General features: G+C 56.0%; 1 protein-coding gene across 4 annotated transcripts in view; it reads left to right on the top strand.

Annotated features, from left to right (window-relative positions):
- Positions 1-12,858, top strand: part of CLTCL1 (clathrin heavy chain like 1) — a 94,300-nt gene extending 81,442 nt beyond the window's left edge. For 2 of the 4 annotated variants that reach the window (XM_034642839.1, XM_034642843.1), the window contains 7 exons: positions 77-226; positions 3,889-4,020; positions 4,632-4,742; positions 5,027-5,197; positions 8,195-8,416; positions 11,432-11,507; positions 12,294-12,858. In XM_034642839.1, coding sequence (XP_034498730.1) covers positions 77-226; positions 3,889-4,020; positions 4,632-4,742; positions 5,027-5,197; positions 8,195-8,416; positions 11,432-11,507; positions 12,294-12,412 — 981 coding nt within the window. In that variant the 3' untranslated portion in view covers positions 12,413-12,858. Of the gene's footprint in view, positions 1-76; positions 227-3,888; positions 4,021-4,631; positions 4,743-5,026; positions 5,198-8,194; positions 8,417-11,431; positions 11,508-12,037; positions 12,078-12,293 lie in introns of all 4 variants that reach the window. The other 2 variants (XM_034642841.1, XM_034642842.1) reach the window with 2 other exon arrangements.
- Positions 12,859-13,312: the final 454 nt, after the last annotated feature.

Here is a 13,312-nt window from a genome sequence, read left to right on the forward strand (position 1 = left end):
TAGCCCTCTCTGAGGTTCTGGCTGCCACATGCATGTGTGGCATAAGCCCAGCCCTCGGCCATGGCTATCCCCGCAGGTGCTGAGAGCTGCAGAGCAGGCGCACCTCTGGGCGGAGCTGGTGTTCCTCTATGACAAGTACGAAGAGTACGACAATGCCGTCCTCACCATGATCAATCACCCTACTGACGCCTGGAGGGAAGGGCAGTTCAAGGATGTCATTGCCAAGGTAAGAGGGTGCCTAAACACCAGCTCCTGTCTGCTTCTGCCCAGCCTGTCCTAGGGGTGGACAGGATAAATGCCAGTGTATGTGCCCCAGGGTGTATTTGTGTTTTCCTTCATCTCGTGAGGGTCTCACTGCCCTCTGTACAGGTGGTGGTGATTCTGTCTGCACAAAGGGAATGGATGCTTAGGAAGGGTAGTGACTGGCCTAGGCCCCAAAGCTAGGCTACAGGCTGGGCAGGGTCCAGGACCACTCTCCCACCTCACTCCCACACAGGGTCCTGAACAGCCAGACCCTAGTGTTTGCTCTTCCTTCTGCCCTTTCAGATTGGGACCCACGTCCAGAGCCCATCTATACCATTTCCTGTTGTATTGTTTCATATTTTCTACCACCTGGCATATTTTTTCTTCATGTCTCTCCTCCTAAAACTGTTAGGCCCAGAGGAGTATGGGCATCTGTGGAGGTGGAGTCATGAGCCCAGATCTGTGGCCTCGGGGCCCCCACCTTCCTCGGGGCATCCACCCTCCAGTAGTCTAGTTGGGCTAAGCCAGGGTGCTGAGCTATTCCATCAGCTGCCAAATACTGTCGGAAGGTGTCAGGTCAGAGTGCAAGCACTGAGCAGGCCTCTGCTCTTTCGTTTCTGGGCTCAGAGTGGGCCCAGCTTCCAAGCTTCTCCTTCTCTGTGAACTCTGTGTATTTGAAGGTAAGGGGACAAAGTTTTCTGTCATCAGTTCCGGGTCTTTTGCTTTGAGTGTCTTCGTTTTGTCCCAGTGGCCTTACATGAATAACTTGCCCACAGGTCTCTCCCATTTTCTGCCTGTCAGTGAAAGATAGCATTTTGACTGTGTGTCGGTCCTGTTGCTCCCAGGGGGCTGGGGCAGAGGGCATGGGCTCCTCACCATCTGGGTCAGGGAGTTGTCTGCCTTCTGTTCCACATGTGGCTGCTGAGGGCAGGTGTGGGTGACGGGTGGGGTACCTAGCCAGGTCTCAGTGTCTGAGGTCACACACGTCAGTGCTATTCAGTGTGACGGTATGTGAAATCAGTGGCCTTCGGCAGACATCCCACCCTATACAGGTCTGCAGGTTGCTGATGGAAGGGTGGGCAGATTTCACATTCCTGTGCCCCCAGCACACATGAAAAACATGCTGGAAAACCCATACCTGATCAATTCTAGGCATGCTATTTTCACATTGGACTCAAATGATATTGGGGTGCATTTTAAAGTTGATGACGTGCCGTGGTTGAGGTAGCAGTGCTTTTTGTTTCTTAGCAGTGTCTGGAATGTTACAAGCTATCCAGGCAGCTGATGTGGCCCATGACCCGAGTGCAGTCTACCTTGATGGTGGTCAGGATGGGAAGATTCCTGAGGAGAGTTGGAAGTCAGCATGACATCTTGGGTCTGAGGTCACATGCTCGCCGACAAGACCGTATCTTTTTTTTTTTATTTTTTAAAGATTTTATTTATTTGAGAGAGAGCGAGAGAGCACAAGCAGGGGAGGAGGAGGGACAGGGAGAAGCAGACTGCCCACCGAGCAGGGAACATGACATGGGGCTCAATCCCAGGACCCTGGAATCATGACCTGAGCCGAAGGCAGACGCTTAACTGACTGAGCCACCCAGGTGCCCCGACAAGACCATATCTTGTAGCAAAGCAGTGTTCACGCAGCTGTTCTTGTGCAACACGCCACTGCCGCTGCCTCTCTGCCATGTGAGAGACTTGTCAGTTCGCATGTGGAGGAAAGAGGAGGAAGAGGACTCCAGCTGGTATGGTGGTCTGGCAGAGAAGACATTGTTGGCACACAACAGGAGAGTTTTACAGTCAGCTGGCCACAGGACTGAGTGGTGAAGGGCCAGGCAGGTGTGACACAGACCTGTGTTGTTATCTCAGCCACTTGCTGTCTCTGTCACTTTGAGGTAGTGTCATCACTGTGAACCTCAGTGACCCCATCCGTAAGGTGACGTGTTTCCTGCCTGCCAGGTGATCAGCAGCAAGTGCCCAGCCGATAGTAGGTGCTTCTCACAGGTAGCGCAGTAAGTGTCAGGGGCCAGCGCACCCTTACTGGTCCCCCTTGAGCTCATGACAGAATCTTTGAGCCTGTTTTTCTTCTTCAAAACAGGAATAATGCCCTGTCCCTAGCCCTGGGGCAGCAGTGGCAGTCCTTACCAGCTGCACAAGTGGGTATGACCTTGTTGGTGCTCCCATCCCGGTGCATGGCTCCAGAAGACGGTGCCACACAGATGCCAGTGCCCTCGATGGGAGCAGTGTATGCTTCAGAGAGTGCCAGATGTTGCCAGATCAGTGGCTCAGCCCAACACAACACATGTCCATGGACCCACCCACCCAGAGTGCTTGGGCCAGGTCTTGTCCAGCTTCACAGTCCCTGCAGTGGGGGAATGGAGCATGGCCAGTTGTGCTCTGCCTTAAGCTGTCTAAGCAGAGGGATGTGGAGCACGCTGGCCATGCTTTAGTGAAGGCTGCAATGACTTGTTCAAAAGGCAGGGAAAGCAGATTATCCAGTGTCCTTGCCCTTCCACCCCACCTTACGTCCCCACTGCCCTTTCTGCTTGTTGGACGTCTAGTCTGGCTGGAGATGCCTGATTGGGTCCAGAAACCATTGAGTAAAAGGGCCGGGCCAGAATATTAGCAGGTTCCAGAGCTCCGATGCAGGTGTGCCCAGGGGAAGGGGGGGCCACCGACAGGGACAGCACCAGGGACCCCGAGGCCAGTCTAGGTCAGAACCTGTGGTAACAGTGAGTGCTCTGTTCTGAGAGGGGCACGTCCAGGTCAGGGAGTGGAGAGGAGGATAAAGTCAGTAGCCAGCAAGAGTACCAGTATGAGCAGGGCTGTGGATAGCCCTCTTCCTCTGCCACGTGGTCTGCAGATGTCACTGCGCCCACATTGTTCCTGGCTTACCTGGACCTAGTGTTGCTAGAAAGCTCCCACTGTGCCCACCCCCTCCGCCCAGCATGACTCTAATGTTGCCACACTTTGTGTGCACCCTTGGACCTCTGCATGTTCCCTTGGACATGCTGATCACTGCAGACCTGACACGCGTCCTTTTGGAGGCAGGAGTCACCTTGTTCTCCTCTGAACACCAGGCCCACTGTCAGCAGGCCTGGGAGGGTGGCCTTCCTAGGGGCACAGAGTCAGCCTGGAGCGACTCAGCCCTCTGCATACCAGGGTGCCCAGTCTGAACACCATGGTGTCTTGTCTGAGAGCAGTGGAGACATAATAGAATGTGTTACGGATTTGCTTACAGCTCAGGCTGAGCTTCCCAGGGAGGACTGGGGGAATCTTTCTTGGGTAAAACCATGTTTTGGTGTTTGGGTTCATCCTGGCCTGTTACCCCTCATTCATTCACTCAACAGGTAACTAGCTGAGCATCGACCCTGCATCAGATACTAGGGCGAGGCAGGAAGCAAAGGCCTGCCTCTTAGATCATTGAGGGGCGAGTGGTGAGGAGAAAAAGGTCAGAGGTGGGAAAGGGGGCATGTTGAGAGGGAGTGTTTGGTCTTAAAAGGGGCAGTCACAACAAGCCTCACTAATAAAGTGCTTTTGGGCAAAAACCAGAAGGAGTTGTGGTGGAGTGTGCTGCATCTGAGACAGGTGGGTGGGGCAGCCTGGGGATTGACAGGGGCCAACCCTCAGCTCTGTCTCCACCCACAGGTTGCCAATGTGGAGCTCTACTATAAAGCCCTGCAGTTCTATTTGGATTACAAACCTCTGCTCATCAACGACCTGTTGCTTGTGCTGGCGCCCCGGCTAGACCACACCCGCACTGTTGGCTTCTTTTCAAAGGTGAGTCAGCCGGCATCCCAGAGCCAGAGAAGGGTGTGTTGGGCCATCTGCAATGGTAGTTCTTAATAAATAGTATATTTTTATTTTTGTTAAAAGATTTTATTCATTTTTTAAAAGATTTTATTTATTTATTTATTTATTTATTTGAGAGAGAGAGGGAGAGAACACAAGCAGGAGGAGCAGCAGAGGGAGAGGGAGAAGCAGGCTCCCCACTGAGCAGGGAGCCTGATGCAGGGCTCAATCCCAGGACCCTGAGATCATGACCTGAGCTGAAGGCAGACACTTTAATCCACTGAGCCACCCAGGCGCCCCATTCCTTAATAAGTAGTTTTTTTAATTGATCCCCAGCAAATGTAAAGATTAAATGTATCAAACTGCTTTAGGTTTTAGATGTAGCTTTGTATTTCAGCCAAAATATCCATAGATGGAATTGGCATTTACTCAGTAACCCAGACAGCCCTTCATGTGTTAGTATGTGTAGGGCATATCAGTTGTGGGTGTCCAGAAGGAGACCTGGCTGTACACAGTGGCCCATCGGCGTGACCCCGGGCCCCCAGCTCAGTGCCCTGATGACTCGCTTGAGTGCCGTCACCATTCTCCTGATTTGTCAGGCAGGCCAGTTGCCCCTAGTGAAGCCTTACCTGCGGTCAGTCCAGAGCCACAACAACAAGAGTGTGAATGAGGCCCTCAACCAGCTACTGACGGAAGAGGAGGATTACCAGGTGGGTGTGGGGGAAGGAGCCCTGTCAGAGGGCAGTGACCTCCCTTTGCCCCAGGGACCCCTCCAGCCAGTGTCAGGCACTCAGGGACTGAAGAGCCCCTCCTCGCATCAGGCCTCTTCTCCGAGGGCTGACCTTGCACAGGAGGGGTTGTGGGCCCCACAAGGTGCCAGAGGTAGATGGGGAGAGGCCTTCCTGAGGCCATGGTGGCAGCAACCGCCAATGAGTAATTCCTGGTTGCCTGCTCCACTGTGTCCCTCACCCACGGAAAGGCCGGGTCTTCCTAGGGTTTGAGGGCGTCTATCGATGCCTACGACAACTTTGACAACATCGCCCTGGCACAGCGGTTGGAGAAGCACCAGCTGATTGAGTTCAGGCGCATTGCGGCTTATCTATACAAGGGCAACAACCGGTGGGCCCAGAGCGTGGAGCTCTGCAAGAAGGACCGTCTCTACAAGGTTGGTTTCCCAGTGCCCCACCCGCTCCTGTGTGCTTCCTGATGTTTTGGTGGGGGGCAGGGGTGAGATGGCCACAACCCCTATCAGGAGATACTTGTGGTGGGGACAAGGAGGATGAGATGAAGGGGGACGTGTTCCTAGAACACAGGGTGAAGATCATTATCTGTCGTTAACATAGAGCCTCTTCACAGTTATTTGCATCAGAAGACTAGCTCCTGTGGAGTTCAGCCTTTTCCAGCAGGTATTTGTGAGTCTCACTCTCCCTAAACAGAGTGTGGCAGCATTCACTTGGCACCTACTTTGCTTTCTATCGATCAAGATATGGGGCATAAAACACCAGAGTGAAAATCACATTCACAGTACTTGTTTCTGCCACTGGGATGAGGACAGGCCTTTCTCTTTCATGGCTCATAGGCCAAGGCCAGAGAACCCTGGACATCAGGGGCACGTCAAGCTTCATCCCGATTGTTACCTCCAGTTTGGCACTGTTATGTGACATGTCCTCCCTTTCAGTGACAGTGCTCATGGTCCTTCCTCGGGTGCTGACAGAGGAACTCTGAGACAATTTGTCAGGGTACTCAGGCACTGGCACTGGGAGGTGGCAGCGCGGCTCCAACACGCCAGAGGGAAACTGCCCCGGGCTAGGGGTTCCCAGCTGTCCCATCCTGCCAGTGTACACACCAGGGTCTTGAGTGCACGGCCGCTTATCACTCGGACAATGAGTGGTGAGCGAGCAGTGCTGCGAGAACTGCCAGAAGGGCATCTGTCCCCTTTCCAACCAGCAATCCCACTCAGAGCAACGTGTGCCAGGAAGAGAATCCACAAGGACAAAGCCACAGGTAGAAAGTTGTGGGCATACTTTCCAGTGCCCTGGTTTTCAGTGAGGGCGACTCTGACCCCCAGGGAATGTTTGGTTGTCACACCTGGGGGTGCGGTGCTACATCTAGTAGGTGGAGGCCAGGGTGGTGCTAAAGAGCCCACAATGCACAACCCCCCCCACACACACACACAAGTGTCAGCCATGCCTTGGCAGCAGTGTGGAAGTCCTGGGAGAATGGGCGGTCACAGTATGCCACCTGGAGGGGTTGGTGAGTAGGCACCGCTGGCTTCTGGGACAGTCATAAAGCAATAAGAAGCATGCTTTCCAGATTGGAGACGTTGGGTGTAAAAGCACAGTGGGCGCTTGGTTGTCAGAGGTAACCCCTTTAAGGTGTGTTCACTCTACCTGAGGAACTAGTGGACCAGAGGGGATGGTAACTGCATGTGGGAGGCTGGGATTGTGAAGGAACAGTGGGACAGGTGGGGGCATGAGGGAATGTGTTAGTATATGGGACGGTCAGGGCTAGGGGCCCACACACAGGTGTGTGAACAGGCAGTAGGTTCATGGGCCCTGGGCCCCTCATGCCCACAAGTGAAGAGAGGAGCCTGCAGAGGTGTAGTCACAGGCTGGGGACAGCGAAGGACAGCGCTAGGGCCTGGAGCAGGGCCCTGGCAAGTGCTGGCAGTGGTTTGGGAGGGAGGTGGGGGAATGGAGACGAGGTAGAGAGGTGCCCCAGTAGTGACATGGGTCAAGTGTGGTGACAAGAAGTGGGAAGGTGTGGGAGAATCTCAGATTCAAGCTTGGTTCCAGGATGCGGGGGAGGGCACAGACTGAGAGATCATCTGTGGCACTCATCGCATCTGAATCCTCTAGGAAACTGCCATTGGACAGTTGGAGCTCAAGGGTTCTGGAAACATCCACTTTCTGATGATGGCAGTGGAGGCTGTAAGAGTTTGTGAGACAGTCCCCAGGCCTGTGGAGGAAGAGAAGTGTCCACTTTTAATTGCACAATGAAGATGAGCCAACCAAGGGTGGGCCCTGCTGGACTGGAGGACATGCAGGGAGAATGTGTCGAGCAGCAATGGCATTGGTGTCAAAGGTCCAAGGAGACCTGAAGGCTCCTGGAGCTTTTGCCTGAGCCTCCACTGACTTTGCCCCCCGCCATAAAAAGGCCAGGTGCCTTCATAGGAAGCGTGTGGGGATGAGGCAGGGCTCAGCAGGAGCAACAAGCCAGTGGGAGAGGATCCTTTCAGGAGCAGGGACAAGAGGGGCCTCCACAGAGCTGGCTTATAGGATGCTGGGTCCCACATGGGAGTCTCATGTCAGAGGACTGAGCAGGTGAGGAACCAGGAACACAAGAGCAGGCAGCGGTTAGTGGGCAGCCAGAATGCCTTTGAGACCGGTTGTGCCCCTGAGCTGAGAGGCCTCACCTGCGGGCCTCAGTCTCCTGTCTGGAAGGGGACTGTGGGCATACCTGCTGCGGAGGGCTGCTGGAGGCTCCAGGAGAGCTGACGCCCACTGGCTGTTTAGGCCGTTTGGTTCTCACCACTGTGGCTAGAAAATCGAAATCACTAATTTACTGATGATTACTCACTGGGTGGGTATGATTCTTTATGTTTTAGACAAATCTGCAAATACAGAAGTAGTGATTAGGATTTTTGAGGGGACTTTTTTGTCAGGAAGAATGGGCAGATTGCCGTTTTTTGAGCACTGGCCTTGTCCCTTGTCGCTGATGCATGTTGAGTTGTAAGGATAGCTCTGGCTGTTGAGCCAAGCACAGCGACTCTGACCTTTACATCAGGCCCTGCTAGCTCTGTTCTCGTCCCTCTTCAGTGCCTACCCCAAGCAGCCCCATGCACTCCCTGTGTGTGCCAGTCGGGCTGCAAGACCAGAGCCTGTCTCCCAGGGTGCCTGCACCCATGTGTGTCACCCCCGCTCTTGGCATTTCAGCAGGCCTGTGAGAGCCTGCTGCCAGGAGCACACTTGGTGCCCTCCACGGCCCTGCACGGAGGTGGTCCTCCGTCCTACTGGAGGGCAGCCGAGGTACAGAGACCCCTCTGCAGGTGAGGATGGCCTTCACGGAGCCTGGCACTGCTCTGTGTCCTACCGACCCAGAAACTGCCTCAAGGCAGCGCCAGGCAGGGCAGACCTGAGCTGTGCATCTGCCTTGGTTGCAGGACGCCATGCAGCATGCTGCAGAGTCCAGGGATGCTGAGCTGGCCGAGAAGTTGCTTCAGTGGTTCCTGGAAGAGGGCAAGCGGGAGTGCTTTGCAGCCTCTCTCTTCACCTGCTACGACCTGCTTCCCCCGGATGTGGTGCTGGAGCTGGCCTGGAGACACAACCTTGTGGACCTGGCCATGCCCTACTTCATCCAGGTGATGAGGGAGTACCTTAACAAAGTAAGTATAGGCGCTGCCCTGGCTCCCTTGCTGCCATGTAGCATGGCTGTGTCTAGTCCAGGTCTACAGAGGTCGTGGTGGCCGGTGACCTGGGGGGGTCAGCCCAGGTTGTCCAGCCAGCCCCACGCACCTTGGAGAGCGGCCTCATGCCTTCACAGTTGAGTGGTTTTCTGCCCAACGTTAACCTAGTCTAGAAAATCACCTTGGGGAGCTCTGCGTAGAACTGAGCACTTCCCCTTGCATCAGCTCTCCCACACACTGCTAGGGGACACGACGGGTATACTCGCCCACAGCTGAGGGCTTTTGTGGTGTGAGAAAGCGAGGCACCAGCTGGCAGAGCCCCAGCGCACAGCCTGTGGGCTCTGTCCCCATGTGGTCAGTTCACCTCTCAGTGCGCCTCTGGTGGAGTTCGGGGTACATTTGTTGGCAGACCTGTCGTGGTAACCCCCTTTTTGCTGAACACTTAGGAGGAATGGGAACACCTTGACAGGTAGGTAGTCATCCCCTCTACAGCTGTAGTCACGGGTTTGGGTCCAAAGCTGATAGGTGAAGACATGGGCTCAGACCCAAATCTCCCTGGCCTCGGGGCTGTACTCATGTCTCAGTAAGTTGCTTCTGCCACTCCAGATGTCACTTGGTGGCCCTAGCATCCTACTCTGGCTTTCTTGGTAGGTTGATGAGCTGTTTAACGAGGTGGGAGTGTCTGATTTTAACTCTCCCTGTGTGTTGAAGCCCTAGGAGTTCCAGTCTGGGGCCTAGTCGAGGCACCAACCAGAGACCCTTGTCACCTAGTCTGGTTTGTTTCTAAGGCTGCAGAAAAGCTGCCGCTCAGCAGCACCTACTGGCCCATCCAGCCATACACCTAACATTCTTCCAGCCACATGGAGGCGCCACGATGCTAAGAAGCAACTAGGCTGAGGTCTCTTTCAGTGGTGTGAGGGAGGGAGGGGCCTGCAGAGGTTAGTGTAGGGTTAGGGAAGAAACAAGAACCTCAGGGGCAGAGGGTGTCTGGCCCTGCCTGCTTTGGCCTGTGAGGGCTTGCTCTTTCTGCCCCCTACACAGCCTCCTGGGAGCTGCCCAGCTCCTGTCAAGGACTGTCCATGGGTCATTCAAGACCATCTCCCTGCTACAGGAGGGGAGGGACTGCCAGAGTGTGTCCTAGTCCCATTCTCACAGCACATTGAGTGGGAGGTCTCCCGAGACTCTTTAGGGGACAGGAGAGGGGCAGTCCTGGCCATGTGGTCTGATCTCCAAGCTACTAGGGTACATAGACTGGTTGGATTTACAAGAGGCCCTGGTTCCTCAACCACAGTGGATGGCAGCTCCCTAAAGGAAGTGTCTTTGCTGTGTGGAGCTTGTCTTCAGAAACTGTTCCACGGTTTCTGCTTTTCCCATCCCTAACTTGTCTTAGCCACAGTCTGTCTGCTGTGCCCCTGCCTCAAGAAGGGTGCATATGGCTTGAATCTTTTCCTCGAGTCAAGGCCCACGGGTTAACAAGAGGAACTCACGTCACTCAGACTGTCATTGCTGCAGGAGTTGGGACCTCCAGGGGGCCTCGAGGAGTTGGGGGGAGCACACTCCCTCTCTGTGATGGATGATGGAGGTCATCCTGGCAGCTGTGTCACCTTGGTCAGCACTGCAGCTGCATAGCTACTTCAGTGTGGAACAGTGTTCTTGGGCTACGGCCGCCTTCCTGCTGGAAGGACCTGCTCCCTATCCCAGGGTCCCCAGACACCTCCCCTAGTTCTGGGAGGAAGGCAGGGGCTACCATGACTCCGGGCATCGATGCTGCCCTACATGCCTCCACCAGCACCAGACCTGACGCCTGTCTTGTTGGGGTTAGGGTGGGCTCAATAGAGGTTTCTTAGGCAGTGGTAGGATGTGGGCTGATTCTTAGCTGGGCTGGGGCCCAACAGACTAGACTGCTGTGAGGTGGAGGGTCCCAGACAAGAAGGCCACAGCCCCTTCCTGCCTGGAGAACCAGGCCCAGGGCCTCTCGATTCATTTGAGAAGCTTGAGGACCATCTGAGAAAAACCCGCATTCCCAACGCTCCTGGCACTCTCAGTGGAGGATGCAGGCCTAGCTTAGACCTCAGCCTGGGTGCGAGCCAGCTGAGGGAAGAGAGTACAGATGGCACGTCCACCGCACTGTCTTGCTCCTCCTTCACCTCAGCTGTGGTCCCAAGGAGGGAAGAGGGGAGTGCACAGGACCAGTAACAGGGCTGCTTCTGCTACGGTTCTGATGCCTGGCCTGATCTCTCCCAGGCCTGAGTGCACACAGGGCACATAATGTTTTCTTCTTTCTGACTCAAGTGCTGTTTTTTTTGGGGGGGGGGGGGGTTGCCAGACACACAGTTGCTGTCGCCGCCACTAGCACAGCGCTGTCTGCCCGTCAGGCCCCTGGCACCACCTTGCTCTGTTCCCTCCCCATCCATGTGTCTGCTGCAGCCTGTGGGTACTGCAGGAGGTAGCCCCTGCTGAAACCTTGAGGAAGAGCAAGGAGGCAGCCTGTCCTCAGATGGCTGTCGGTGCCCCCAGCGCTGAGGTGGCGCATCCGCCCTGCCAGGTGGGATGTCCCAGATGTCAGGGGATGGGTCTCCTCAGGAGGGGCGCAGCCTGGGCTAGCTAGATGTAGGCAGTGTTACGTCGTCTTAGCGGTGCCCCTGTATCCAGAGGAGGACCTAGCCCTGTGTGCTGTGCCGCCCGTGCAGCCTGCAGTCACCGGCCACTGCTCTGCTGCGGCAGCCAGGTGGCCGCTTGAAAAGCACCGAGCTGGGACAACAGCGGGGGGTCACCAGGGCCCTCTTGGGCATTCCATGTCTACCCAGTTAGAGAGGCTTCACCTTCCTGTGGAGCAGGGCAGTAGTCACTGTGGGTACGGCGTCTGCCCTCCAACCATCCCCCACTCTGACTTGCCTGGCGGCTGTGTGCTGCCTCCCAGCCCCACATTCACCTCCTGGTTCAAACTGAATGCAGCCTGTCAGGCAGGCTGTCGAGCGCCTTACCTCTTTGCAGGTAGACAGATTGGACGCTTCGGAGAGCCTGCGCAAGCGAGAGGAGCATGTGGTGGAGCCCGCCCCTCTCCTGTTCGGTAGGTGGCACCCCAATGCCCCTAGGGAGGGGAGAGGAAGGAAGGTGATTCACATTGCCCTTCCCTGGCTGGGCTTCAGATCAGAGAGGGAATGGACAGGGTGGGGGACAGAAGGACCACAACTGCTGCCGGGTGTGGAGAAGGTCATTGTATCTAGTAATGTTGAAGAGACACGGCCATTGTCCTCCCTTTTCTGAGGGTACCTGCCTTCTTTGAGGGCGCCCCTGCTTGCTCCTTGTGCCTAGCAACTGCCCAACTCCAAGCTGTCGCTGTGTGTGCTTGCCTGCTCCCAGGCAGCAAGGCTGCTGCTGGCTTTGACTTGAGAGCCTGCCTGGGTGGCCTGGCCGTTGAGCAGACAGATTAGTTGGTGTCCACTGCACCGAAATGCTGTTGGGTTCTGGAGTGTGTTGCAGGACTAACAAAGGCCTGAGGGTGTGGTGTGAGCATGCAGCACGTCTCCCACCAACTGTGTCTTCTCAGGGTCATTGTGCCCCCTACCACCACCATTAATGTCCATCTGGTTTTTTTAGATTTTGATGGGCATGACTGAGACCCAGCCAGTTGAGCTAAGTAAGTGTCCCATTTTGGGACTAGCTTACCCCCTAGCCTGGCCGGCCTCTGTAGCTGGCCCCACAACAGCAACTCCCACTGTCCTTGCCCCCAGGCACCTGTTCTCCAGTGCCTGAGCCTTGGGTGGTCAGGGCTGGTCTGCGACCCTGCTTCTTGGGCCCCTGGCCACTCGGGGGCAGCAGGAGCTCTGCTCACCCTCTGCTTCTCCCCCTGCAGGCCAGCAGCTGATGGTGACAGCAGGCCCTGCTTCGGGCCCTGCCCCTGCTGGATTCCCCTATGGATATGCTGCTGCACCTGCCTTCGCCCAGCCTCCTGTGTACGGCTTCAGCGTGTAGTGGGCGCTCAGTGGCAACACGCTTCAGTGGGGTTAACCTCGAGGAGCGTGTCACCCCACAAGCACAGAGGACCCTGATGGGAGGCGGGGACACCTGGACATTATTTATTTTTGCTGAGACCCAGTGATGGCAACCTCTGAGCCATCCCCAAGCCTGGGGAGGCCAGGGTAGCCACTGACTGCCCAATAAGACGAGCTCTGGTGGCCTCCTGCCTCCAGGCGCTCTGGCTGGAGCCAGGCATTCCTGGGGAGTTCTCGGCAGGGATTCCCCGCCCTTGGTGGGAGGGGCACCCAGTTTTCGCTTGGCACTGGTGGAGCTGCGCCCTCCAGGCCACTTTGCAGACACAACTGAACGGACCTTCTAACCTGGCCCTGAGCCTCCTACCGATCATGAATATTAAAGTCGGTTTATCAAGGCAAAGCTTCCCTGCTTGGTGCTGGTGTGGGTAGCAGGGGACAAAAGATTGGTTGGGGCCTCTTGGGGAGGGGGAGATAGCCCGGGTGTACTGGGGATCTTTTCCTGAGTGCTCTGCATGAAGCTGTAAATACCGTAGGGGAGAATGATAGCCGCACAGGCCGTTGGGTGTTGGAATGCCAAACCTTCAAACATCGGGGATGGGACTAGCCCCATATGCCCCGGAGGGTGCGGGGGGAGTCCTGCCCGTCTCTCCACTTCCGATCTCCGGGGATCCAGTCGCTCAGGCAGAGGCCAAGACCGTGAGACCTGCTCCCTCCCGTGCTGGACTCCGCCTAATGCCGGAGCGGGTTTTAGAAACTGCACGTTGACCCACAGCTCCAGGCCCCGGCACAGCGCCGCCTCCCAAGGACCGTGGGTTCGGTCATTGGCTGGGCTTTCGACCCCGCCCCGGCGCCTGCCTCGCTCTCCCCGCCCCGGCCTCAG

The sequence above is a fragment of the Ailuropoda melanoleuca genome, chromosome 14 (genome assembly GCF_002007445.2).
Source record: "Ailuropoda melanoleuca isolate Jingjing chromosome 14, ASM200744v2, whole genome shotgun sequence".
NCBI classification, from domain to species: domain Eukaryota; kingdom Metazoa; phylum Chordata; class Mammalia; order Carnivora; family Ursidae; genus Ailuropoda; species Ailuropoda melanoleuca.